This window comes from Alexandromys fortis, unplaced genomic scaffold (genome assembly GCF_014885135.2).
Source record: "Alexandromys fortis isolate MF-2015 unplaced genomic scaffold, M_Fortis_MF-2015_v1.1 scaffold_148, whole genome shotgun sequence".
NCBI classification, from domain to species: domain Eukaryota; kingdom Metazoa; phylum Chordata; class Mammalia; order Rodentia; family Cricetidae; genus Alexandromys; species Alexandromys fortis.
The window spans coordinates 1,835,663-1,859,706 of NW_026068019.1; the positions used below are offsets into that span (position 1 = coordinate 1,835,663).

At 47.6% G+C, this 24,044-nt stretch overlaps 1 protein-coding gene across 2 annotated transcripts in view; it reads right to left on the minus strand.

Moving 5' to 3' along the window:
- Galnt14 (polypeptide N-acetylgalactosaminyltransferase 14) overlaps positions 1 to 24,044 on the minus strand; it is a 231,052-nt gene that overhangs the window by 12,147 nt on the left and 194,861 nt on the right. For both annotated transcript variants that reach the window (XM_050163004.1, XM_050163006.1), the window contains exons 7-11: positions 21,326 to 21,413; positions 20,487 to 20,571; positions 17,592 to 17,695; positions 6,113 to 6,239; positions 3,738 to 3,830 (exon numbers count right to left, since the gene is read on the minus strand). In XM_050163004.1, coding sequence (XP_050018961.1) covers positions 3,738 to 3,830; positions 6,113 to 6,239; positions 17,592 to 17,695; positions 20,487 to 20,571; positions 21,326 to 21,413 — 497 coding nt within the window. The remainder of the gene's footprint in view (positions 1 to 3,737; positions 3,831 to 6,112; positions 6,240 to 17,591; positions 17,696 to 20,486; positions 20,572 to 21,325; positions 21,414 to 24,044) is intronic.

Here is a 24,044-nt window from a genome sequence, read left to right on the forward strand (position 1 = left end):
CTTCTGTGGTTGGAATACCCTTCCCGACTGCCCCAGTCCCAGAGCATCCCCTTCTCTGGATGGTCTTGGGGTCTCATCACACATTTGTTCATCCAATAGTCACTGAACATCCCTACATGACAGGCATTGCATTCAGTGTGCTTCGGGAGAGTAGTACAAGTACCATAGGCCACGTGACCCTGAAGACAGGGCACACAGACACCTTGGAGGTGTATTCTTATTCTTGTTTGATGGGTAGCATGGTCCTCAAATGCCTATTGATGCTGGAATGTGGAAGGAAGTGGAGCCATCTAGAGAAGTCAAAGGGTGGGTGAGGCAGGGGTCCTGCTGTAGATGGGGTGGAAAGGAAAGCAGAGATCAGTGCTGTGAACAAGTCAGAAAGTTCTGCTTACAGGAGCAACACTGGCCATGTGGCCTTAAAACAGAAGTGCCTGTGAATGGGGGAAGTGAGTCCATGGAGCTCCACAGGAGGCACTACTGAAGGGTGTCGGCTCTATCTCAGGGGCTCTGGGACTGACTTATGGGCCTTAAGCATGACTTAGGGATGCTCTAAGGAAATCTTACCACTGCTTCTGGAGTGGGCCAGTTGGAGCAGAAGTGGGGACAGAGGTCAGACAGAAGGTGACTGTATAATCCTGGGGATCATTATACTCTTTTTAGTGAGTTGGGTGGGAATGGAGATGGTCAATCCTTTATTCTTAAGACCTAAGTACTAGTCAAACCTTGTCCTCAATGGGAAGCCAATGACAGTAGCCCTGCCTCCTGCCCATCCCCCTTCCTCCCAACCCTTTCTCTCTCCAAGACTTGACTCAAACTATTTTTCTTCCTCTTCTTCTCAGTTTCCTCCTTCTTGTGCTGGGACTCAAACCCAGGGCCTCCTGCACCTCTAGCCAACTGCTCTACCACTGAGCTTCAGCCCCAGCCTTGAGACTTCTTGAAGCACATAGCACACTCCCTCACCAGACCTCTCAGCTGCTCATGGACAAGGACAGCATGCTTTTCACATGCTTGATGTGCTGTGTGTAGAAAGAGCCTGGGTTCTTGGGCTTTGAGTGAAGCAGCAGCATCAGGACATGGTGATCACTCAAACAAGTCAAGGATGGGGAACCATGGTGATATCCAGACTTGCGGGACTTGACACACATGGTGTAAGAAAGACTGTGGGACTGGATGGGGGACTACAGGGTGAGGGACAGATTCAGGAACAAACTTAATGAGGTTAACTTAGGACTTGTTCCACTGGAGATGTCTGGGAGACACCAAGGCAGAAGTGGCCATTTGATACTTGGGCATAAGAAACTGCCTCCCAGAGGAAAGGTTGCGGTTAGAAACACGGCAGTGAATAGATGTGGCAACGTCACCGGAAGGATGTATAGTTAATAAAAAGACGATTTAGGACAGAGCCTCAGAGGAAGAAACTAAGCATGGAGTTGGGATGGAAGACACAGGATTCAGGAGCAGCAGAAAAAAAAGCTCAGGAGCCAGGGGTACTCCAGAAGGGAGGGTGTTGGGCTAAGCCTGGTGTAAATAGCCACAGAGTTCAGAGGAGGCACCACTACACCATGATGCTTGGTCCTGGGCAGGCAGAAGACAGGCAGAGAGGTGGTGAGCAATGTTGTCATAAAGGTAGCTATCATTGTGTATTTTTTTGACCATCTTTCTTTCAAGTCAAGGAGTAGATGCAAACGTGCAAGGGAAGGATACAGGAGAAGTAAACCGAGGTTGTAGAGAGAGGAGGTGCCTGGATATGGGCATGCTCACCCGCCTGCAGGGCTGGACACTCTACTAATTTGAAAGCCAAGCAAACGAGTCCTCTGGAGAATGAGATCAAGCAGCAGAGGTTTTGGAGATCTGCAGGAAATTCTACTGTCAGGTTAGTTTGGGAGCTGCTCGGTGGAAATTTATTCCTCAAAAAAGGACCCTCCGCCAACAATGCAGCATCACGTGGGAACTTATTAGAAACACAGACCGCAGGAATCAGATTCCATGTTCTAACATGCTCCCTGGGAGATCTGTGCACTCATTAAAATTTGAGGGGCCCTGCACGGCAGGCTGGAGGAGATGAATGCAGACTGCGGGAATGTGATAAGTGTTGATTTATGAATAAATGCATCCATTCATAAACCCTGTATCAGTAAGTCAGACCTCCTCTGGAAGCACACCTGTCCACAGAGACAAAGGAGAGCGAGAAGGATGGTACAGTTGTGGCCAGGCTAATGGGTCAATTTGTCTTGGGAAATCAATATTGTCTATTTCACCCATAAACTAGATGTCATCTGTGCAAGAGGAAGAAAGGAGGTGGTGGGTTCCTGGGTGGGAAGGGAGTGAAGAAGGTTTAATAAAAGCAGAGGGTTTGAGCTGGTTAGGAAAGAGCAGGGCCAGGAGGAATCATGTGACTTTGCTGACAACACAGCCATGAAGTCCCATCAAGTCGGAGATTCTGAAATTCCACAAGACTGTCCAGCAGCCTTGCACAGGGGGAGGAAGAGATATAAAAGCATTGTGTGCGTGTATGTGTGTGTGTGTTCATGTGTGTAGGAGAAGATGTTACTAGGTGGACAACAGAGCAAAAGATTGGAAGACCAAGTTGGGCAGTGGTGGCGCACGCCTTTAATTCCAACACTTGGGAGGCAGAGGCAGGCGGATCTTGGTGAGTTTGAGGCCAGCCTTGTCTACACGGCGAGTTCCAGGACAGCCAGGCTTCTTACACAGAGAAACCCCAACTTGGAAAAAACAAACAAACAAACAAAAGATTGGGGACCAAACTCCCCGTGGTCCTGCCTTTAAGTATAGAGTAGAAGGAATCCTACATGGGCTGGGGGGGGGGAGATAAAGGAGTGAGGCTGATGGGACCCAGAGTTGTGACGTGGACAAGATACAATTCCTCAGGAGAGGTGGAGCAAGCAATCTGGAGAGTGGGCCTGGATGGTGATGGCGGAGGTACAAATCACTTTGGTTAGCTCCGATCTAGTCCTCTGGTGCAGGGATGAACCCAGCCCTAGAGGTTTAGGCTTCAAAAGACCACCTGCTCAATGGCCTTCTATCATGAGTGAGATGAGTAGGACAAAATGCCACGGTGGCCCCGCCTCCTCCCCAAGGAACACAGGTAACTGAGGGAAGTTGCGATGTTTTTTTCTTACTTCAGCCAGCTTGGGGCTGGGAAGTGCGAGGCCATATGGTTTGGGAATCAGTGTGTTGTGGGCCTTCGGGGTGATCTGTGCTCTCTACATAAACCCCAGTCTCCTTACCTGTCAATCAGGGCTAGGCAACTGCATCTCTCAGAGCTTAGGGAAGAGTAAAGAGATTCTGCATGGAGCAGTGAACCTAGCGTTTAATAAACATTCCTTCTTCCCCTCTTGTCTTCACCTATGAAGCTTGACTGTTGCTGAAGAAGATAGGTGAGCATGTAGTAAGGAAGGGCTGGAGCTTAAGCTTGGAGGAACAAAGAAGTCGAGGAGGAATTTCAACCTAGAGGGACCAGTAGCCCACTTTACCTATCCGTCTACCATGCAAGGCTATGCTCAGCTCCCTCTACTGGAGTGGTCATGGAGGAGTGGAATCATGGGATAGCTGGCAAACACCCTGCATACCCAGAACAGTGTAGAGCATAAAGGGACCTGAAATCAGAATGACCATAGCTCTAGGCCTGAAGGAGGCTCCAGAGTCAGCTAAGGTGATGAGCCCCTGAGGTGAAGTCCCTCTCACTCCTCAGCCCCCATCCGTCAGTGCATACTTACTTCCCGAAGGGTCTCTCCAGGGCGAAAGGTCGGGCTGCGTAGTAGTACTGTTTGTATTCATCCATCCACACTTCAGCTGTCCGCTTGGTGTTCCTAGGGCAATAAGGAGTCTCAAGAGGGAGCTCATCTGGGAATCACCTGTGGACATTCCCAGGTGAAGTAAACACACGGGGCAAAGTTGACAGCAGCCACCAGGACAGAGGTGTTCACATCGCTATTTTTAGAATACGGAGCATAGGCAAGTGTCCCTATCTCTGCAGGTATCCCAAGACGTAGGACTTTAGTAGTAACAACAGCCTTTCTCCCAAAGATACATATCAGGAAAAAAAATCACACCAGAAACTGAACATTGGTGACTCTCAAGAAAGCAGAAAAGGGTCAGGAAAAGTAGGTATATCATTTGTTGCCTGTCAATCTGAGTAAAAGGTGGGGCTTGTGAGGACCAGCTAACCTCTGGGTCTGCTTGGTTAGTGAGCTCTTGCTCCAAGTTCTTCCACTTTCCCACAGGGGACATGTTGAGGTCTCAGCTCCCCAAAAGTAAGGGTGGTGCAACACACGGGCCAAGCAATACGTAAGGGATTAGCAATCAAGCTATCTCTTTCAGCACTTTGCCTGTAAGCTTGAGTCTGATCCTAAGCATAACCATGGAAGAAGGAGAGGCAGAAGAAGAGGGAATGGTTGTGATCATTCAACAGTCAGGGGTCCCAGGAAGATCCCTGAAGTCAAGAGCAGAGAGATCAAAAAATAATGAGGGCTGGTGGGTCTGGGCAGCTGATGTGCACAGGAGCAAGGGAACATGGGTCTAAGGAATACCGACTTGCTCCTTGAGGTTCTTAGGTCGACTTTAGAGCACAGACATTTGATAGAGGAGCATGGCAAACCCTTCTGAGCTGGATTCTGAAAGGAGAGTTAAACACAGGCAACTAAGAGTTAAAATCACCTGGCTAGCCCCTATGAGTGGCCTCACTATCCGAAAACTGGAAACTGCTTTACAAACACCATGCCTCTTTTCACTAAGAATGGCCCACCCACCACTGCCCTGCAAGGATGCTTCCTGGCCAAAGCCCAATCTCAAATAGGAAAAACATCTGACGTCCCAGGATCCTGCTTCCCAAGCCAGTGCCCGTCCAGCGGTCTCTGATTCCTGCACAGTCATACCCCTGTGCCACATGCCTGATATCCCTGGCTACCTTTACAGTTTCAAAACCTGAAATCAAAGGTGGCTGGCTCAGCCCTTGTTTCCTTGATGCTCCCTAACCTGCCACCTTCTCTTCCCCCTCCATCCTCTCCTCACACACCCTGCCTTGTAAGATGCAGAACTTGAGCACTGTTCAAACCCAGGCCTCCTGAGCTAGCTGTGTCGGGATACGATACACGCCCATTCACATGGGTGATAAATCGTGAAAGAATACCATAAATAAGTAAGTCAAAAAATCAAAGGATGGGAAGCTTCCTCCCCAACACAAATGGACCAAACAGGAGGAAAGGAAAGGGGACTGATTAGGGAGATGAGTGAAGCATCTGGATGCCAAGAGACAAGAAGATCAAAGAAAAATATTTTTAAGAGAGTCAGGGGCTAGAAAGATGACTTGGCAGTTAAGTGGGCACTGTTGTCACAAAGGACTCAAATTTGATTGGTTCTCAGCAACCACATTAGGTGGTCGGCAAACTGCCTGCGACTTCAGCTCTCCTCTGGCCACAAAAGGCAGCTCCATCCACACGTGCCCCTCCCTTCTCTGTACATATACATATAATTGCTTTTAAATCCTAAGAAAAACAGACATACGGGAATGTTTGAACAAGAGAAAACTAAAGAGAAATATTGAGAAGATGTAGGAGGGAAAAGGAGAAAGGAGGAGGGAGAGGCAAGGAGTCACTGATTTCTGTATCTGTGGAATAGGGGTGTTGATTGAGAGGAGAAGCCCTGAGCTGGATTATCAGGAATGCCCCTCTGGATTCTTCTAGTCTAGCAGGAGGTCCTGGAGCAGGCACAATGCTGCTCTCTCTAGTGTTTCCCATCTCTGGTTCTTCCCAGGGATGGCTCCCTGAGCAACCCAGCTGTTTCCCCTCCCCTTCCCAAATGCCTAGAGGCAAATCCCTGCAGGATGGACCTAACCAGGGACTTCAGTTACTGAAGTTCTAGGGAATAAGGCAGGTGTGGGTGGGCTTGGTGGCACTTCTCAAGTCTTGGAGATACCCTATGGAAGCCTTGACTCTAATGCCAATTGCTCAGGCAGAGTCTGAGTTGTAGGCGTACAACTCCTGCATCATCCAGGGCGCTCAGGCTGCCTGGCAGAGCTCAGACTCCATTGCAAATCCTTGGCCTCTCTTGCCTCGCTACCATCCATACACATTAGGCCAGAGCCCGCACTTACTTTATGTATGTGTTGGCGTTTCCATCAGGGAAAATATACGGATGTTTTTTCCTGAAGACGTGCCCCACCCGGCTGCAGGGGATGATCTCCAGGCTGCCTCCACACATCCACACTCGGAAGGAGATTTCTGCAAGACATCCGTATTTCTCCCATTACTTGCCAGTCTTTCTATACTGGATTTAAAGTAGTGGGCCTGGGGCTTCACGGGCATCTAAAAACAAATCTTACAGTTAGGCTGTGTGTTCCACTGTTTGGGAGCACATCTAAATTCCAGTCCAATACCATGAAGACTGGACCTGGAATTGCCCAATAGACAGCATGGAGATGTGGGGTACCCTAGTGGGTTGTTTTGGGAGACAATGAAAGGTTTGCTTTGGGATACGACACAGGACAAAGGCTTCGGTGTGGAAAATCAGTCACAGTCCCTCTCTGTGATCATGCATCAGGACAAAGACGGAGGACAAGACTGGTCAGGTGGCTTAGCCTGAAGACCTGAGTTAAGTCTACAGAACCAACATGATACATCTACCTCTTCCTGTTTGCTGCTGAGTGGCGGAAGATGGGATGGAGTCAGGAAAGGCTGTGGTTAGCTGGTTTTCTGTTGGAGCTACTCAGAGTAGGAAGGCTCCAGGCCAGATTTTTGTCTCAATGATAGCCCCGGGGAATCAGGCAGATGGTAGAAGCAGAGAGAAAGGGACAGAAGAATACTTCTTCACTGCCATTGTTCGAAACTGCCTGTGTGAGATGACACTGAACAGCATCTCTTTTTTATTGCTTTATTGAGCTCTACATTTTTCCCTGCTCCCCTCCCTGCCTCTCCCCTCCCCTTCAACCTTCTCCGATGGTCCCCATGCTCCCAATTTACTCAGGAGATCTTGCCTTTTTGTACTTCCCATGTAGATTAGATCCATGTATGTCTCTCTTTGTTGTCTAGGTTCTCTGGGATTGTGATTTTTAGGCTGGTTTTTCTTACTTTATGTTTAAAAACCACTTATGAGTGAGTACATATAATTGTCTTTCTGGGTCTGGGTTACCTCACTCAATATTATGTTTTCTAGATCCATCCATTTGCCTGAAAATTTCAAGATGTCATTATTTTTTCTGCTGTGTAGTATTCCATTGTGTAAATGTGCCCATTTTCCTTATCCATTCTTCAGTCAAGGGGCATTTAGGTTGTTTACAGGTTCTGGCTATGACAAACAATGATGCTATGAACATAGTTGAGCACATGTCCTTGTGGCACGATTGAGCATCCTTTGGATATATACCCCAAAAGTAGTATTGCTGGGTCATGAGGAAAGTTGTTTCCTAGTTTTCTGAGAAATCACCACACTGACATCTAAAGGGGTTGTACTAGTTTGCATTCCCACCAGCAATGCAAAAGTGTTCCCTTTACCCCACAACCTCTCCAGCATAAGTTGTCATCAGTGTTTTTGATCTTGGCCATTCTTACAGGTGTAAAATAGAATCTCAGAGTTGAAATTAGAGAAAGAAATCAGAGAAACATCAGTTTACACAACAGCCACAAATAGCATAAAATATCTCGAAGTAACTCTAATCAAACTAGTGGAAGACTTGTATGACAAGTACTTTAAATCTTTGAAGAAAAAAATTGAAGACGACACCAGAAAGTGGAAATATCTCCTATGCTCTTGGGTAGTTAGAATTAACAGTAAAAATAATCTACAGATTCAAAGCAATACCCATCAAAATCCCAGCAAAATTCTTCATAGACCTCAAAAGAATGGTACTCAACTTCATATGGAAAAGCAAAAACCCAGGATAGCCAAAACAATCCTGTACAATAAAAGAACTTCTGAAGGCATCACAATCCATGACTTCAAGTTCTACTACAGAGCTACAGTACTGAAAACAGCCTGATATTGGCATAAAAACAGACAGCAGGACCAAAGGAACCAAATTAAGGACCTGGATATTAATCCACATACCTTCAAACACCTGATTTTTGATGAAGAAACAAAAAAAAATCAAATTAAATGCATCTTAAGACAGCTGTATGGCTGCTTTACAATTCTCTATGCACAATGCTCCCCTTACTAAGTCTATTCAGACTCCCTCTCCCATCCTCCACCCTAACGGGCACATCAGTGATAGAAAGGGGAGAAAAAGCAATGTCTAATTTGTGGGACTCCCTGCCTGGCCCATGCTTCTGCGCTGAAGTTCAAGTGTGGGGACAGGCCTCTTAAGGGGAAAAATACCCGAGTGGCTGCCCCTGTGACGCAGTCCTAGTCCAGGGACAGAGAATGGGGGTGTAGGTATCTCAGGGCCTCTCTGTCATGCGCCAGCATACCTCCAGCAGCCTGGGTCCCACCTTTCAGTCTCCCTAGGTTACCTCATATGGCCTTTCTCTTCTGCTTTCCTCCCGTGTCCTGCCATATCTGCATCGCACCAGCACTCAGAGCAGGCACCAAAGCCCGGATTCCCCCTCTCCTTCCCTGCTCTCAAATGTTCTCTGCAACCTTTGTTTGCCCCCCCCCCCCCTGCCACCCTGTTGCAGGCAGGAGTTCCTTTATACCAAGCCTACTCCACTGTTTCAATACCTGCAGCTCTGCCTGCCTCTCCCAGTCAGGCTGCACCCAGAAAAACAGAGCAAAGACACAGGAAGAACTTGGCTTTGTCTACTAAGTCTGTAGTGGCCTGTTAGATACATCCTTGGGAAAGCAGGCTTCCGCTTGCTGAGGCTTGATCTTGATCTTGTGAGTTAAACCAAGACGGTCAAACTCCCCCACAGAACTGCTGTTAGCATCAAATGGAAGAGACTTATGAGAATATCTGTGAATCGAGCACTATACACCCTGGGGAAGGCAATCTCTTGAAAACTCAGCCACTGACATCACCCACCTGGGTGTGCTTCTTCACAGGCTTCCCCCTCATTCTGTCAACACGACAGGAGACCCTGGAGCTTATTAACTTAATACCGGAGATTTTACATCTCCTCAAAGGTCCCAGATATAGAGAATTGACATTTGGCTACATCACTGTCTGAGACTGGTGTTTGTGAGCCACCTAAGCAAGGTGTGGTTCAGTTGTCTGCGACCCACATCTTGTCCAGACACTACAACAAGGGATCTCTGAGGTCAGATGTGGAATCCTGTCCATGCGTGTGGGACTGAGTTTTCTTTTTGGTGTGTTCTCCCATCCATTCTTCTCCAAGAACCCCAAGAAGGGTCTGCTCTACTTTCTGGAAAGGAAACCTCTGTAAAGCCCAACAAATGAGATGATGGTCTGGCTTATGAGATATAAGCTACACACTTTGTGCCAGCCTTTCTCTAAGCAGATGCCTGTGTCTCAGCTAGCGTCTTCTTTTCCGTATATTCAAATGAGACATATGTTCCCACATTTGAAAAGCAAATTCCTACAGTCACAATCCCATCCTCCCCACCCTCTTTCCCTGCAGTTTCTCTGCTCAGTTTTGTTTTCAGAGTCCATCAACCCCTGTTATGGTAGTTTGAGTGTACTTGGCCCCCAATTTCATAGGAGTGTCACTATTAGGAGGTACGGCTTTGTTGGAGTAGGTGTGGCCTGTTGGAGGAAGTGTGTCCCTGTGAGGGTAGGCTTTGAGGTTTCCTATGCTCAGGATACTGCCCAGTGTGACAGTCAACTTCCTGTTGCCTACAAGATGTAGGACTCTCAGCTCCTTCTCCAGCACCACATCTGGCTGCATGCCACCATGCTCCCCACCATGATGATAATGGACTGAACCTCAATTAGAAGTTTTTCATTTATGAGTTGCCGTGGTCATGGTGTCTCTTCACAGCAATAGAAACCCTAACTAAGATACTTGCCCACCATTGGTCATGTAGTTTCTCATCTTAAATGGTTCCATCACCTGGCCCTTTTTCCCTCTCTTCTCCTTTCCTCAGGGACACGGTCATGGAATGTCTTTCCATCACTGATTGCTTCGTTGTCTGATTCCAGGGCCCGCTCAAGGACACCGCGGACTCGCATGTCAGCAGCCCCAGCTCTCCTTTAGGATGCAGTGCTCAACCTCAGGGACAGCTGACACTTCAGAGAGACACACAAGCCACCATGCCACCTCATCTACATCTCTCAGCATCACCCCAGAGTCCCTGCCATCTTTCCTCCCCTAAGCCCATCATCCCCCATTTCACTTTCCTGTGTACTGTGTTAGAGCCCAAACTCAAGCTAGCCCAGTTCCTCAGACCTTAACCAAGGGAGGTAATAGCACCTTCCTGTGCTTCTAAGGCCAGGCAGTGTCTTATCCATCTTCATAAGGATCCCACTCAGTGTTCATTGGTGGGCTTCTTCTCTAAGGCAGCTCTGGTAGGGTGACGCCAGCAGGGCACTGGGAACGGATAGGCTTACCCCAGCTCCATTATCTGGACAGCCCTCTTCCTCAGCACTGAGCACCTGCTGCTGGCCAGGGCACCCACAGACACAGATTCTGACCTCAAGGCACCCACAAAGTAGGACAAGCAGCAAACACACAATCAGCTAATCCCCTCCTGCCTCATCGAGTCACACATCCAACCCTACCGAATACAGCTCTCCTTCAGGCCAGCTGCTCTATCCGGAGGACTCTTGGCCTGGGATAAGTTTGGTTTCTCAGATCTCAAGCCTAGACTGTTGTAACTGGAGTTTTGGGAGACATGTGACCTGTCATGGGTCCCCGTATTGTTGCTTGAGTCAAGAGGCTGTCTGAGGGGCACAGTGTGGCGTTTTCAGGCTGTTGTAATGACTCTAAGAACCACTCTGTGGAATTCTTAAAATCCAGGATGTTCAAAGAGGTTGCCTTTATCAGAACCGTGACTTCAGAAGGATGAGCAACTGCTCTTGTGCATACGCCAGGCCTGCTTGGTTGGCAGTTTCGTGAAAGCATTTGGGAAGGTTGACCGATCCTGAGCTGCCTGTAGAGAGCTTGGACAAATGCCAGGTTCACAGAGGCTGAGGTGTGAAGCCACACATTCTCAGAGCCTTGCTCTCCAGGCTTGCACTCATACAGGGCTATCATCTCTTCAGTGAATCTGGAAGGAGCCAGAGTGTTTGTACGGAGAGCCTGCAGGAGTTCTCGCTCAGTCGGCCCCTGCATCATCTCCCTGGTGATGAATGTCACACAGACCCAGATCTACTCTGCATTCCAGGCAGGGAGATGTGTGATTACTCCATCCTCACCGGGGGCACTGTGATGGGATCTTATTCTTTGAACTTCAGATGAATATTTGAGAGCAAATTGCCCTCGTGCCCCCCCCATTCCCTTCTCTTGTCTCCTATCCCCTCATCAACCCATCAGCTGGATTTACCACCTCCTGGAGCCCTCACCTTTCATTAGACTCAACTCCCATCTGATGAGTCAGTAAGTGGTGGGCAGGAATTCAGGGGACAGCGAGAGGCTCTTTCCCCAGGAAGTACACTTCATTTTTTAGCCTGCTTTCTTTTTTATTTCTTTTTTTTTTAAGGCTTGCTTATTATGTATACAATATTCTGCCTGCACACCAGAAGAGGGCACCTGATCTCATTACAGGTGGTTATGAGTCACCATGTGGTTGCTGGGAATTGAACTCAGGACCTCTGGAAGAGCAGTCCATACTCTTAACTTCTGAGCCATCTCTCCAGCCCTGTAGCCTGCTTTCTAACAAAGGCAAACGGCGTCAATTCACACAAGAACAGCTATTTGTACTGGTTCTGTTTATTCTTCATTTATTTATTCAGTGTGTGATGAGGTGTGGGGCGTGTGTGTTGGGAGTCTACACATGGGCACCGATGCCACAAAATGTGTATGGCCATCAGGGAACAACCTTTGGGTGTTGCTTCTATTCTTCCATATGTGGTTTGCTGGGGTTTGAACTCAGGTCCTCAGGCTCTGGGACAAGGGCTTTACCCACTGAGCCATCTTGTTGGTTCCATGGTCCTTGTTTTAAATGGATCATCGTATGTAGGCAATCACGATAGCTATTCTACCTCTTTTCCAGCTTAAACCTGTTGACAGTTTTAAAGGAGACAGTAGTGGGCAGAAGAGACATTCACCTGGCTATTGTCATTCATAGATCTGCCCTCACTTATGTGGCTAATTCAGCAATTTTCAATTTCCCAGCTTTTACCGAACCAAGAATCGAGCTCTGCGCTAAGGTCTGTATGTATTCCTCCTCAATTCCTGGGATGCAGATTTAATCTCCAAAGCAAAACAGTTGAAAACACAAGACCTCGAGGGGGTGGGGGGTGGGGAAGGGGGCATGAGGAATCGGCTCTGGTGAATGGATTAATACTGTTATCTAGGGAATGAGCTTGCTATCGCAGGAATCTGTTTCTATAAAAGGATGAATGCGCCCTCCACACTCCTCCTGTCCATAGTGTCTTCTTCTGCTTCTACATTTTGCCATGGGATGATAAAGAAAGCAAACCTTCTCCAGATGCAGGCCCCTCAATCTTGGACCTCCCACTTCCCGAGACAGTAAGAGATAAGTCTGTTCCTTATAAGCCACCCAGCACGGTATTGCCCTATAGCAGCACAGAATCAAGTAAGCCATTGCCGTTGTACTTCAGTGAAGGCTCTGGTTTGACAGAGTTCATCTTATTGGCCGACAAAAGGCAGTTTTGGATATGTGAGCCAAACTGCATTCCATCCCACATCCGGGACACACAATGGAGGCTGTACCCAGGTCCTTGCTTCTGGACAAGTATTGACTACATGTCCACAATGGTCACTCACGGCCATGTGATTACAAAAATCCTTTAACTTTCCAATCTCTGCTGGCAAATAAGCAACCGCTGTCCCTATTTCACACGATGTGGGGCATTGAGGAGGAGCAGCAAAGGGTGGCCTATGGTGTCACCGCTGGACCCGGAGAATCAGAGGTGGCACCGCGCTCTTGCAGAACAACCCAAAGAGCATTACGAATCAAGATGCTTTAGCTGGCTTTCTGTCTGGAGAAAGGTGGTATCTCCTCAATTGGGAGTGTTCTTCCTCACTGAGGCCATTTCCCTAATCAAGCAAAAGCATGGGCACTGACGCATCTGAGCAGGGTCGCAGAGCCCTCCTTTATTGGACATTGGTCATGTCATCCTGAAGGAAGGCAGCCAACACTGCTGGAACAGAGACTCGGCTGTCTTCACGCAGCCCCACGAGAGACACATATGATGAGTTTTTTGCATTCCTTTTAATGATTCACCCCAGACTTAGAGGGCTTGGGAGGGGCCTCTCCTCTGTCTTACATGGCTGCAGGTGTCAGCAGGACTGTGTTCCTTCATGGATGCCCTGAAGAACTTGCTATGAAGCTCTTTCGGCGTTTTCAAAAGTTCCTTAGGGCTACCGGACTTAGGCTCCCTTCTCCTTGCCAGTCAATGGCCCAGAACTCCTTCCAGTTACTTCCTGTTGTCTCTTCTATCTTCGAACTAACAGTTGCTAACGACCCTTTGGAGCATGGCACCTGACTTCTGCCCCCTCTCTGCTGCCTAAGAAAGCCCTCTGATTTTAGAGATCCTGTGATATTAGTCTGGATGTGTTTGCAAAGCCCCCTAACTTGAGATCATCCATTAGTGAGCTCGTCTCATTACCCAAAAGCCTTGTGTCACATCTGGCCACAGCCTAACAGGTTCCAGGTATGTAGGGTGTGGGTATTTTTTGGGGGGAGCAGATCACTGTTTCCACGTTCCAGCCCTAGAAACAGGCTCAGTGAGGTGAGGTAACTTTCCCAAGGCTACTTACTGATAACTATGGGCTTCAGACTTAACTCCTGGCTGATCTCACAGTGTGAGTTCTTCCTGTATCACACACATCCCCTGAGCCTGGCATAGCCTGGCATCCCAGACTCCATTCTGAGATGGTGGGTGGTAGCAAGTCTCTTTTGGTCTCTACCTCATCTCTCTGTTCGGCACTGTCCTTCATGCCCGATGTGCTACGGAAATCCCCCGTTCTAAATTCAGGAATCCCATATTCTCCTGACATGTGTGCCAGAGTTTCCTGTTTTGGGAAATACGAACCCCCCCAATCCCCACCCTGCTGCCTACACTGTGTGACTGGGAACAGATTACTTTTTTTTTTTCTCTAGAGACCAAAAGCTAAAAGTGAGATGTGGCTCGCCTCAGAGTAAGTAGATATATTGCATGTATCCTGTGTTATGTAAATTGGAGTTTAAGTATCCAATTTTAATGCAAATCAACCTCTGAAAAAAAAAATCTAAAAGCCACATTTCCTAAAGCCCACTCCTACTCTAAACTGTGGATATAATTATCAAAAGTGCTCTCAGCTCATTTTAGAAACACTTGATGGGAATGAAGTAGCAGGGTCAGCAGGTGGGGAGGTTAACCAAGACACAGTATAGCTTTTACAAGGCCCTGCAGCCAATCCATCTGCAGCCACTTCTAACGTGGAGATGGGGCTGGGTAAAGGTAGGGTTGGGTTTGGTCACTGTCACCCTGGCCAAAGAGCACGTGTGATTTTGGAGCTGTGAACCGAAATCAGCACTGCATAGGCAAACATATCTAGAACACAGGGAAATTCTATTTTCTGGAAAGGACGGACACTCCAGCCTGCTGCGGGCGTGGACATAATCAGAGGCCCCTCAAACATGGCTCCACTGAGTATTTCACAGTAGCGCCTCGTGTATTGTAGTCTGTCCTACGTCCTCCTCATCCTAGGTCCAACTGACCATGGATTAGAATTTTACTGAAAACAGAAAACAACTGCGCTTGTCTTAAGCATACATGTAAAGCCATTTTCCTCTCTATTGTCCCCTAAACCACGCAGTTCACAACTGTTTATATAGTATTTACATTCTTTTATGAATTAAAGTTAATGGAGAAATGATTTAAGAGATATAGGAGCTCACACATAGGGTCTATGCAAATTTTACACCATTCTGTATAAGGGACTTGAGCATCCGTAGGTTGGAGAGTGGGGGAGACATCTGTGTCTGAGTTGCCTTCCTACCCAGAGATCCCTTCCCATTCAGTCTCTCGCTTTTCACACATGCATTTTGTGAGCAGTATCAACTATTCTGGGCCTTGAGAACCAGAAACGAGGTGAACTTTATGTTCTTATCTTAAGGGAGCCAGCATCAGGGCAGGGACAGACAATGAGACAGACACATACTTAGAGATTAGGCCGAGGGAGACAGAGGTGGATTGATTGTTAAGGCTTGGTAACTTGGTGGTATGTATATGGGGGCTGAGACTCCTGATTGGCCCTTTGGGTGGGATTCCTTCACTAACAGGCAGCTTCTTTCATCTTCTTTTGTAGCCAAAGCACTGCTCACACCCTCCATCCACAGAGCTGATCAGCAATCACGTGGCCCCACTTTGGAATTCTCACCTTCTGATACTTTGGGGTCTGGTTACCAGCCCCTTGGAAATGTTACCCCAGGGCACACATTATGTGTTGAATCCATTCTTGGAAAATAACTTTATTTTCCGGTATAAAAAAAAAAAAAAAAAAAAAAAGAAAGAAAAAGAAAAGAAGAGAAAGAAAAAAAAGAAAAGAAAAGGAAGGGAAAAATTCCAGAAAAGGCTTTTAAAGTGCTGTTAGCCAGCTACAACATAATAGAATGTTGGGGTGCAGGGAAACAAAGTGGTTGCTGCGGTGGCTGTCTACAGTGCTTCTCTGTGGTCGCTCACAAAAATCTTGTGATGGATTATAAAACGTCTCTCCCACACCTCCCAGGGACCGTTTCCCAACTTCTCTATTCAAATCAGCCCTTGGTGATGCCAAACACCTCGGAAGCCGGCTTGAGGAGATTGCATCTTGATTTGCGCAGCTGTGCGCTAGCATCGTTCTAAAGGAAGGGTGCCGGGTAAGTGGGACCAGAATGTGCCATCCTGCGAATGACAACGCTGCCTGCATCCCAATGTCACTGCTATCCCCAAGAGGGATCATCCTCACCTTGTGCAGTTCACGAGGACAGGAAGAACCCCAGCAGACAAACTGGGTGGGGCTCAGAAAACTGAAGGGTTTTTTTAATAATTCCACAAAGAAAAAAAAATTTCAACACAGAATATGCCAAATAGCAGAGGTTTCTGAATCTTTACGAGCAGCATTGGGGCAGAGACGAACCACTGCCATCAGATGGGCTGCAGGGCACACTTATCTGTTGGTGGGAAGAAGGGCTGGACCTTCTCACTAAGTAAGGAATGCTATGAGCCTGGGGACGTGCTAATAAATGGTTTTGTGTAGTAAGACACCCAGCTTCACCACGGCTGGCGAAGTCAGACTTAGCCTTGAAGCCCAGCACATTTGCACTCTCTGTTAAGTTGTACAGGACCAGCAATGACCCACTACCCCAGGAGGGGAGATGCTCTTGACTTGTGTGCTGGCGTCTGGAGATTCCAATTTTGTTTACTGTGCTTCCAGCATGACCCCCGCCTGGCAAGAGACCAAGTTCCTGATAGATTTCTTCCTTATCCTGCCCAGCTTGGGAGAACAGATGCTGTGGATTAGGTCAAAGCCATAAATTTCTGGGAGATAATTCTTAGTGCCTGAGGAAGAGAGCCATAAAACACCCGGAAGGCAGGGATGGGGACAGCAATGGCAGACTGAGCCAATGGATCACTTTTCTGGCCTGTGTACTGCTCCCCACGTCCATGCCAGCACGCTCCCCCCCCCGGCACCCACAGAGGAGAAGCACCCCTTACGTAAGGACTTCTCCTCTTACACTTCTGTGACTGGTTTGCTCAAGCAACAGCCACTGTGGGTCTCCTGCACACCAAGCTCTAGGCACATAGAAGGATGGAGATCTTCAGGGACAAAGAAAACTACATGGCATTCTCATGCAGTCTCGCTGCCTGGGTAGACACTCACTCATCCATGGGATTCTGTCACTGTAGCTCACCTCAAGACTTTCATAGCACCCCCAAGAAGGAAGGCTGTTAAAACAAAGCTATCCTTTCCCACGGAGGGAAAGGGTACAACTTAGATGGGTGAAATGGGACTTCTTACCTGAGCTGTTTTCCCTGAGGCTGCAAACGTCAGCCACTACTATGTCCAGGCCGGGGCAGGGCACCTATGTGTAGCCAGCCACTCCCCACCCGCTTCTTTTCCCACTGGAAGGTCAGGGTAAATTACCTCGTGCTTTTTGTGGTGATGACCCCAGAACTACAATGAGATGGGATGGCTCTCTCACTCCTGTGCCACATTCTTTCCCTCCTCGGTCTTCTTCACCTCCAGATTCCCAAGGTCAGAGCTTCTAGCTCAAGCCCATGTCTGGTGCCATGGACTTGGCATTCGTTCTTAGTTCTCTAGGATTCCACATCTTTCCTCCTTGAAAAGCTGCTCGAGCATGCGTCCCTGGTCCTTGGTATCTCCAGTTCTCGTGGAGAAGCTTTCTTGCTATGACCATCTTCTCCCAAAAGGAGTGACTCATATTTCCAGACTCTTTCCCCCCTCCCCCTCCAGATCCTGGTAACTGTTTGGTTGATGTGGCGGCTAAGGACACAGAGTTCTCAGTAGAAGACAGTTCTATTGCCTGCCCAGGACCATATGATCATGACACACAGGACAGAGACTTACCAAAGTTCTCCCCACCCCAGATGTCCATGTCGACGTCATATTTACCCAGGTAATCAAACCAGGCTTTGTCAATCACGAAGAGCCCTCCAGCTATGATTGGAGTCCTATAATTTGGAAAGAGGTAAGGTGAGGGATCATTTAGTGAGAAGGAGCCCTCCAACTCTTTGCTCGTGAGAGCCCAGAACTCAAGACGATTTCCTCCGATCTTAGCATGAGTCAGTCCATTCTTAGGCTCTCTAAACAGGGATCTGCTGCAGGGGTTTGCCTTCTGCTTGGAAATTCTCTCACCTTGTAGACAGAAAACTTTGCTTATCGACAAGGCTTCAAGGAGCTGCTCCTTGCTCCTCCTCCCCCAGTTCTGCTCAGTGAGGCTCTTGGAATACAGCTGGCAGCTGCTAACCAGGCAAAGAGCTGTGAGCAGTGTGGCCTTGCCCTGACCTCTGCCCACTTCCTTGAGTCTTTACTTATATTGTATTTTGGATTTTTGACTACCCCATTACCATCACCCCCAAAAGTGTTACTGAAATCCTAATTCCCAGTATCTCAGAATGTGACCTTATCTGGAGACAGAGTTCATAGCGAGGTAATCAAGTTAAAACAAGGTAATGAGGGCAGGCCCGGACCCAACACGACTAAGGTTCTTATTAAAAGGAAAACTGGCATGCAAAAGGGAATATACCAAGAAAAGGGGATGCGGAGACTAGAGAGAAGTTGGCTATCTGTAAGTTGAGGCAAGCGACCCGGACAGCCATGAAAGAATAGCAACTCTGCCACCATCTCGCCTGTCTCTAAACTATGGCGCATGCTTCTCCCATTTAAACAACTCAGGTACTTTGTTGCTGCAGCCATAGCAAACTAATAAACCCTCTTCTTTCTTTGGAGGGAGATCTCCTTTGACCTACTGTGGCTCTCGATTGCTTAGAGAGAAGCTAGAGAAGCTGTTCAGGAAGAGAAGGCATTCAAGAGGCAGGAAGATCGGAGCAGCAGGAGCCAAGCAGGTAGGACACACATCAGCAAAATCAGTGGCTAGGGCTGGGAACACTCAGGGTCTTGCTCCTTACTTTAGTGTGCCCAGAGAGCAAAGGAAGCTTTGTCTCCATAGCAAACCTGGAGAGCAGGTCAGAAGGCCTGAGTTTGCCTTGGCTGTAACAATTTGCTGCTCCTGGAATGCTGGTCTAGTTAAGGAAACACTTCCTCCCGGATAAGCAATGTACATAAGAAGAAGACCTGTCCCAAGACTTCCTCTAGGGACAAACTGGAGAACCCAGGTAGTTTCAGTGCTGTCTTTTCCATGCCTTGCTCCACTCCTCTGAAGTTCTTGCACAGGCTACACTCTCTCCACGCCAAAAACCTGTTCCATTCACTGACCTAAAAGAGCACAGTGCTCAGCCTGGTGGGTGGCAGCTCCTTTCTCTTTTGGGATAAAGGACATTGCTGTGAGTGTCATCGGGGTCTACTCTTTATCTCAGATTCAGTCCAGATTATGAAGGATGAAGAAGGGAAGATGGGCTAGGAGATGCAGGAGATTCAATGATCTCTGAGTCTCTATGCGCCTTCTAGACCACAACCATTCAGCTCTTTGGTACCCCTCTGGTCTTTATTTCAACTTGAGTCAAGTCAATGAAATGATTGAACATCTCTAATGATGGAGGTACCAGAGATACAGGCACTCTTGAATGATCTTGGGCATTTTTAAGTGACTGGATGGAGAAATTTCAGGCCACTGGCCTTCTCTGTAGTTCTTCAAGCACTCCAGATATCCCAGATGCCTCCTGAGGTAGAAATGTTCGAGTTTGGAGGTTTCCAAGAGACCTCGGATGAACTTGCTAACCAGGCTCAAGTATAGCATCAAGGTCACATCTCAACGCTAAGACCACAGGCTCCTCTGCAGGGTAAAAACTGTACTCTACTTTATGCCAGAACCTCTTCAATAGCCATAAACCGGGAAGACAGCTTGCTAGCATAGGTGACAATGGAACCAAAAGAGAATGCATGGCATGCCAGAACTATCTACAGAACAACCAGTTAGCTCGGTTCAAGCCACCAAGCTCACACACAACAAACACAGAAGTGTCACCACAGAGCAGTGGTCATCCACCCTACCTCTTTCTGGTTACAGGGTTTATAGTCTCCATATCCCTACCCTGAGCTCAATCCTAACACCTGTGGGAATCCCCTCTGTATGCTGTGAACATGGTTTGTTATGACTGGTTAATAAAGAAGCTTATTTGGCCAATAGTCAGGCAGAATAGAGATAGGCAAGAAATCTAAACAGATATAGAGGGAGAAAGGAGGAGGAATTAGACACCAGCAGCTGCTGGAGAAGCAAAGGGTAAGGTAACAAGCCACAAGCCTCATGGTAAATATAGAATAATAGAAATAGGTTAATTTAAGTTGTAAGAACTAGTTAATAAAAAGCTTGAGCTAACAGGCCAAACAGTTTGTAATTACTAGTAAGCATCTGAGTGGTCATTTGGAAACTGGTGGGGCAGAGAGAAGCTTCCAGTTACTCCTGACAACCAAAATTGGACCCACAGGACCTAGGAAGCATTTCTTCCCTCACCAGAGGCCCAAATGTGCTGATCTTGGAACCTTACATGTTAGTCATCAGGAGGTGTAAGAGCCATCATGGCTTGTGTGAAGACGTAGAGTGTTGGTTACCACTCCTCAGCACAGGTCTCTAACGGTCCCTTTCCCCTACCCAGAAGTCTCCATGAAGAAAGTAACCTTCTAGAATAAGGGAAAATGTAGAGATTCCCTGGCCCAGGGCCTTCGTTCCCACTTTTCCACTCTTTTGAAGACTCAGTACTGACCTTTATGAACCATAGGGCAGCAGGAAGGGTCAAGTGGAGCTGAACCTGCCCACCCTCTGCATCAGCAACGCTTTATACTCACCGGATGGGCTCGGTAGGGTCCAGGCGCAAAGCCTTCTGCTCCGGGGAGAGCTGCTCCCACTGGAAGTGTAGGCTCCAGTCAAACCCTGAAACACAGCATTGGCCTAGCTGACTCAGTGTCTCAAAGCATGCTCAGAGCTTCCTTATCCCACTCTTATTCCAGCTCCTGGGAGAACTGGCCCTTGGGAAGACAAGTCTCCCCTGGTCTGCTTGACAGCAGGGACACCAAAGCTCCCTCTACATTCCCTTCTCCAGTCTAGCTCACGGAGCCTGTCTGAAGCTCCCTGCTAGGTAAGGAAATAAAGCAAAGGGAAGAAGTCAAGGCCCATGGTGCAAAGGTGACAGATGGGACAAAAACCATAGGTCTGAGTCTTAGGAAGGAGTAAACAGGGAATCTTGGTGTAAATCACCAGAATCACCTAGAAGTCATTATTGGGTAGAAGTGAACTAGGCCCTAGGTTGAGAGCATGGGAGGGAGGGACTCTAGGAGAGGGTGATGCCAATATCAAGATGGCAGACCAAGTCAGGTCCCACATAACCTGGGACTTCCAGCTTCCCCTATATCCTCATGTCTAGGGGTGGGCCCCAGATTAAAGCTAGAGCCCCAGAGGGCTGGGTTATCTCTGTCCCAGGAGAGAAGGACAAGCTGAACTGGATTTTATTGCAAGATACAGACTTAGGCATGTCAAACAACTCACCAGGAGATCTTGGTTTCCCCACTTTGAGATGGGGTGAAGGAGGAAGAGGAGGAAAAGGAGGAAGGAGGGGAAGAACAGGAGGAAAAAGAAAGAAAGAGGAGAGACAGGAAGAGGAAGAGGAAAGGAGTATTAGCTCACTCACCCCCTCTGAGCTCTGAGGCAGACTCAATGTAATTGAAGGTGTCCAGGTTAATGATGTCAATGACAGGGCAGACTACCCTTGTGTAATCCTGCAAAACACAAAACAAAAAGACCTGCATTCAGTTTTCAGGGAACACCTGCCGCCTGGAAGTCAGCGAACTTAGAGGCACCAATCAGCCAGTGGCTCTCATCTAGTCATCAGAAGCAAAGTGCATGGCCAAGGGGAACCTGGGTTCTAAAGTCCTTCGTCTGAGGGCTAAGGTTCTTAGACTGATGAACAGCTGTCCCCTTCTGGCGGACACATACCTGTATGTCCAGTCCCAAATTCCCACCCACTTCTCAGCCCAATGTGCGGCTGGCTATTTCCCTGCACACATACACTCCACTCTTCAAGACTGGCTTCACCATCTTCTACTGACATACCCCTTCCTTCAAGTTGCAACTTCTATTAACAGAGCATCCCACATCCTCTTCCCTAGCACTAAATTAAGATTTACCCTGTCCAACAACCAGACCAGGTTCTGGTTCTGACTCTGACTCTTCTAAATCCACACTGACTCTTGTCTAGAGAACTACAATGGTTCCCATCGCATCCACACTGTTTCCTTCCCTTCTGTGTACGGTTGCCCATGCTCTTTCTGCTATGAAAATCTGGCCATGCTACTCAATTGTCCAATACTTTAATCACCTCCAACATAAGGTGTATTTTTTAACACAGAGCCTAAGTCCATTCAAACCTGCTTCCACGTATGAGTGAGAACATGAGGTATTGGTTTGTGCAGAACAGATATCGCCAGGGGGCTCGGGGTGGGATAGGGGAAGGAGGACATAGAAAGCAGACTGATAACAGGCACCGAAATTCAGTTAGAGGAGACATAAGTCCTACAGTTCTTCAGCACGGTAGCAGAAATACAGCTTTTAATAATTTATTATATATTTCAAAATGTTAGAAGATTTTGAATGTTCTCAACACAAAGAAATGATCAGTGTTTGAGGTGACAAAAATGATAATTTCCTTGACTTGATCATTACTTGTTTATCCATATATGAGAATGCTGCCCAGGACCCCATGACTATGCAGAATTATTGTGTGAAGGAAAAATAAACAGGCACACATTTTGCTTTCCAATTTCATCACTTTCTTCTTCCTCAGGATATCCTGGATATTGCCACCATAGTCATCTGGGCTAGCGAGGAGGCTCAGTGGTTAAGAGTGCTTCCAACACTTCTAAGGGGACTTGGGTTTAATTCACGGTGTCCACATCAGGAGGCTCACAACTACCTACAACTCCAGCTGCCTCCGTAGGCACCTGAACCCATGTGCACATACCCATACATAGATGCACACATACACATAATTAAAAGGAAAATAATCCCTAAAGAGTCATCTAAGGGATATTTTCAAAACAACCAAGCCCAACTCCTCAGTTCCTAGCAGATAGGGCTACCAAACCTATCAAGGTTGTTCATTGTAGGCGAGTATACCGCAGGGATACAGCCCCAACAATGATATAAACAAGCTGAGAATACAAAGATTCTGGGATCTCACAGTGAGAGTCGAGTGGCCTGGAGAGGCCAGCCCATCTCGAGAAAGCGCTCTTTTTCACCTATCACCCTTCAGCCAGCTCAGGCAGGAACTTGGGCTTCTCCGTGAAGCCATTTAATTCTTTTATGTTCAATCTTTCCCCCAATTTAGGCTGTCTTATTTTTAAGCTCCAGAATGACTGAGCACTCGATTCTAAGTTCACAGACTTAATTTGACCCTGAGCCTCCCACATCCAATTCACTCTGACAGAAGCAAGGAATTTCTGAAAACCAGTCGGCCCAGGTGGAAAGGAACACTCATTGCCAAGGCATCACTTCCGCTGCAGGGATGTTACAGATGCCACAGCTGTCAGCACTGCACCTGCCTGGGTACCACATACCATGGTGTCTTTGGAGATACTCTCCAGCCACTGATGTGTGTGTGTGTGTGCGTATGCTCACACACATGCATGGATGCTTAGATTAGTTAAACTTTAAAAACAAAAGTTCAGGGGTATATTCTGTAAGTTCAACAAAATCTTCAACCTGTCTTCTCTTGCTGTGTTCAGGTACCTCTGCAGCTGCATTGATTCCTTCTGTGACCTTTGTACACACACAAAAGCATATCTAGTCTGTACCTAGCTGCTAGAGATAACCTCTAAGCTCTTGGTCCATTGTGCTTAGAAGACAATCGTTTTCCTTGGAGTCTTGGGCCACACTAGATAGTCCGTGCTAACACTGTGGTGTATGCTGAGGGATTTGTTTCATGAAGTACCAACTTGACCTCGACAGCCACAATGGTGACCAAGAAGACCATAAAATTCAGGCTCATCCTTACTCTACGACATGAATGTTTGCTACTCAAAGCTCAAGGAACTGGCGCCCAGCATCCCGTAGAACAAGGTGACCAAGATGGAAATCTGCAACAGATCATTGTTTACATCTTGGACCTGCAAATTGCCCTGGACTCTTCCATCAGCCTGGAACACTGGAGACCTGGGCAGAACCAGGCATCCAGGATGCTACTGATCACCCTGAACAGGGACATCAGCATCCTGTCCTTGCAGACATCTGCTCCCTTTTGAGCTGATGTCGAATGACAGCAAAATGTTCTGTGGCTGAATAAATGGAGAACAGGTTGAAGGGACTTTTTTTTTTTTTAAAGAAAAACTAAGAATAATCATCTTCCCCAGGAG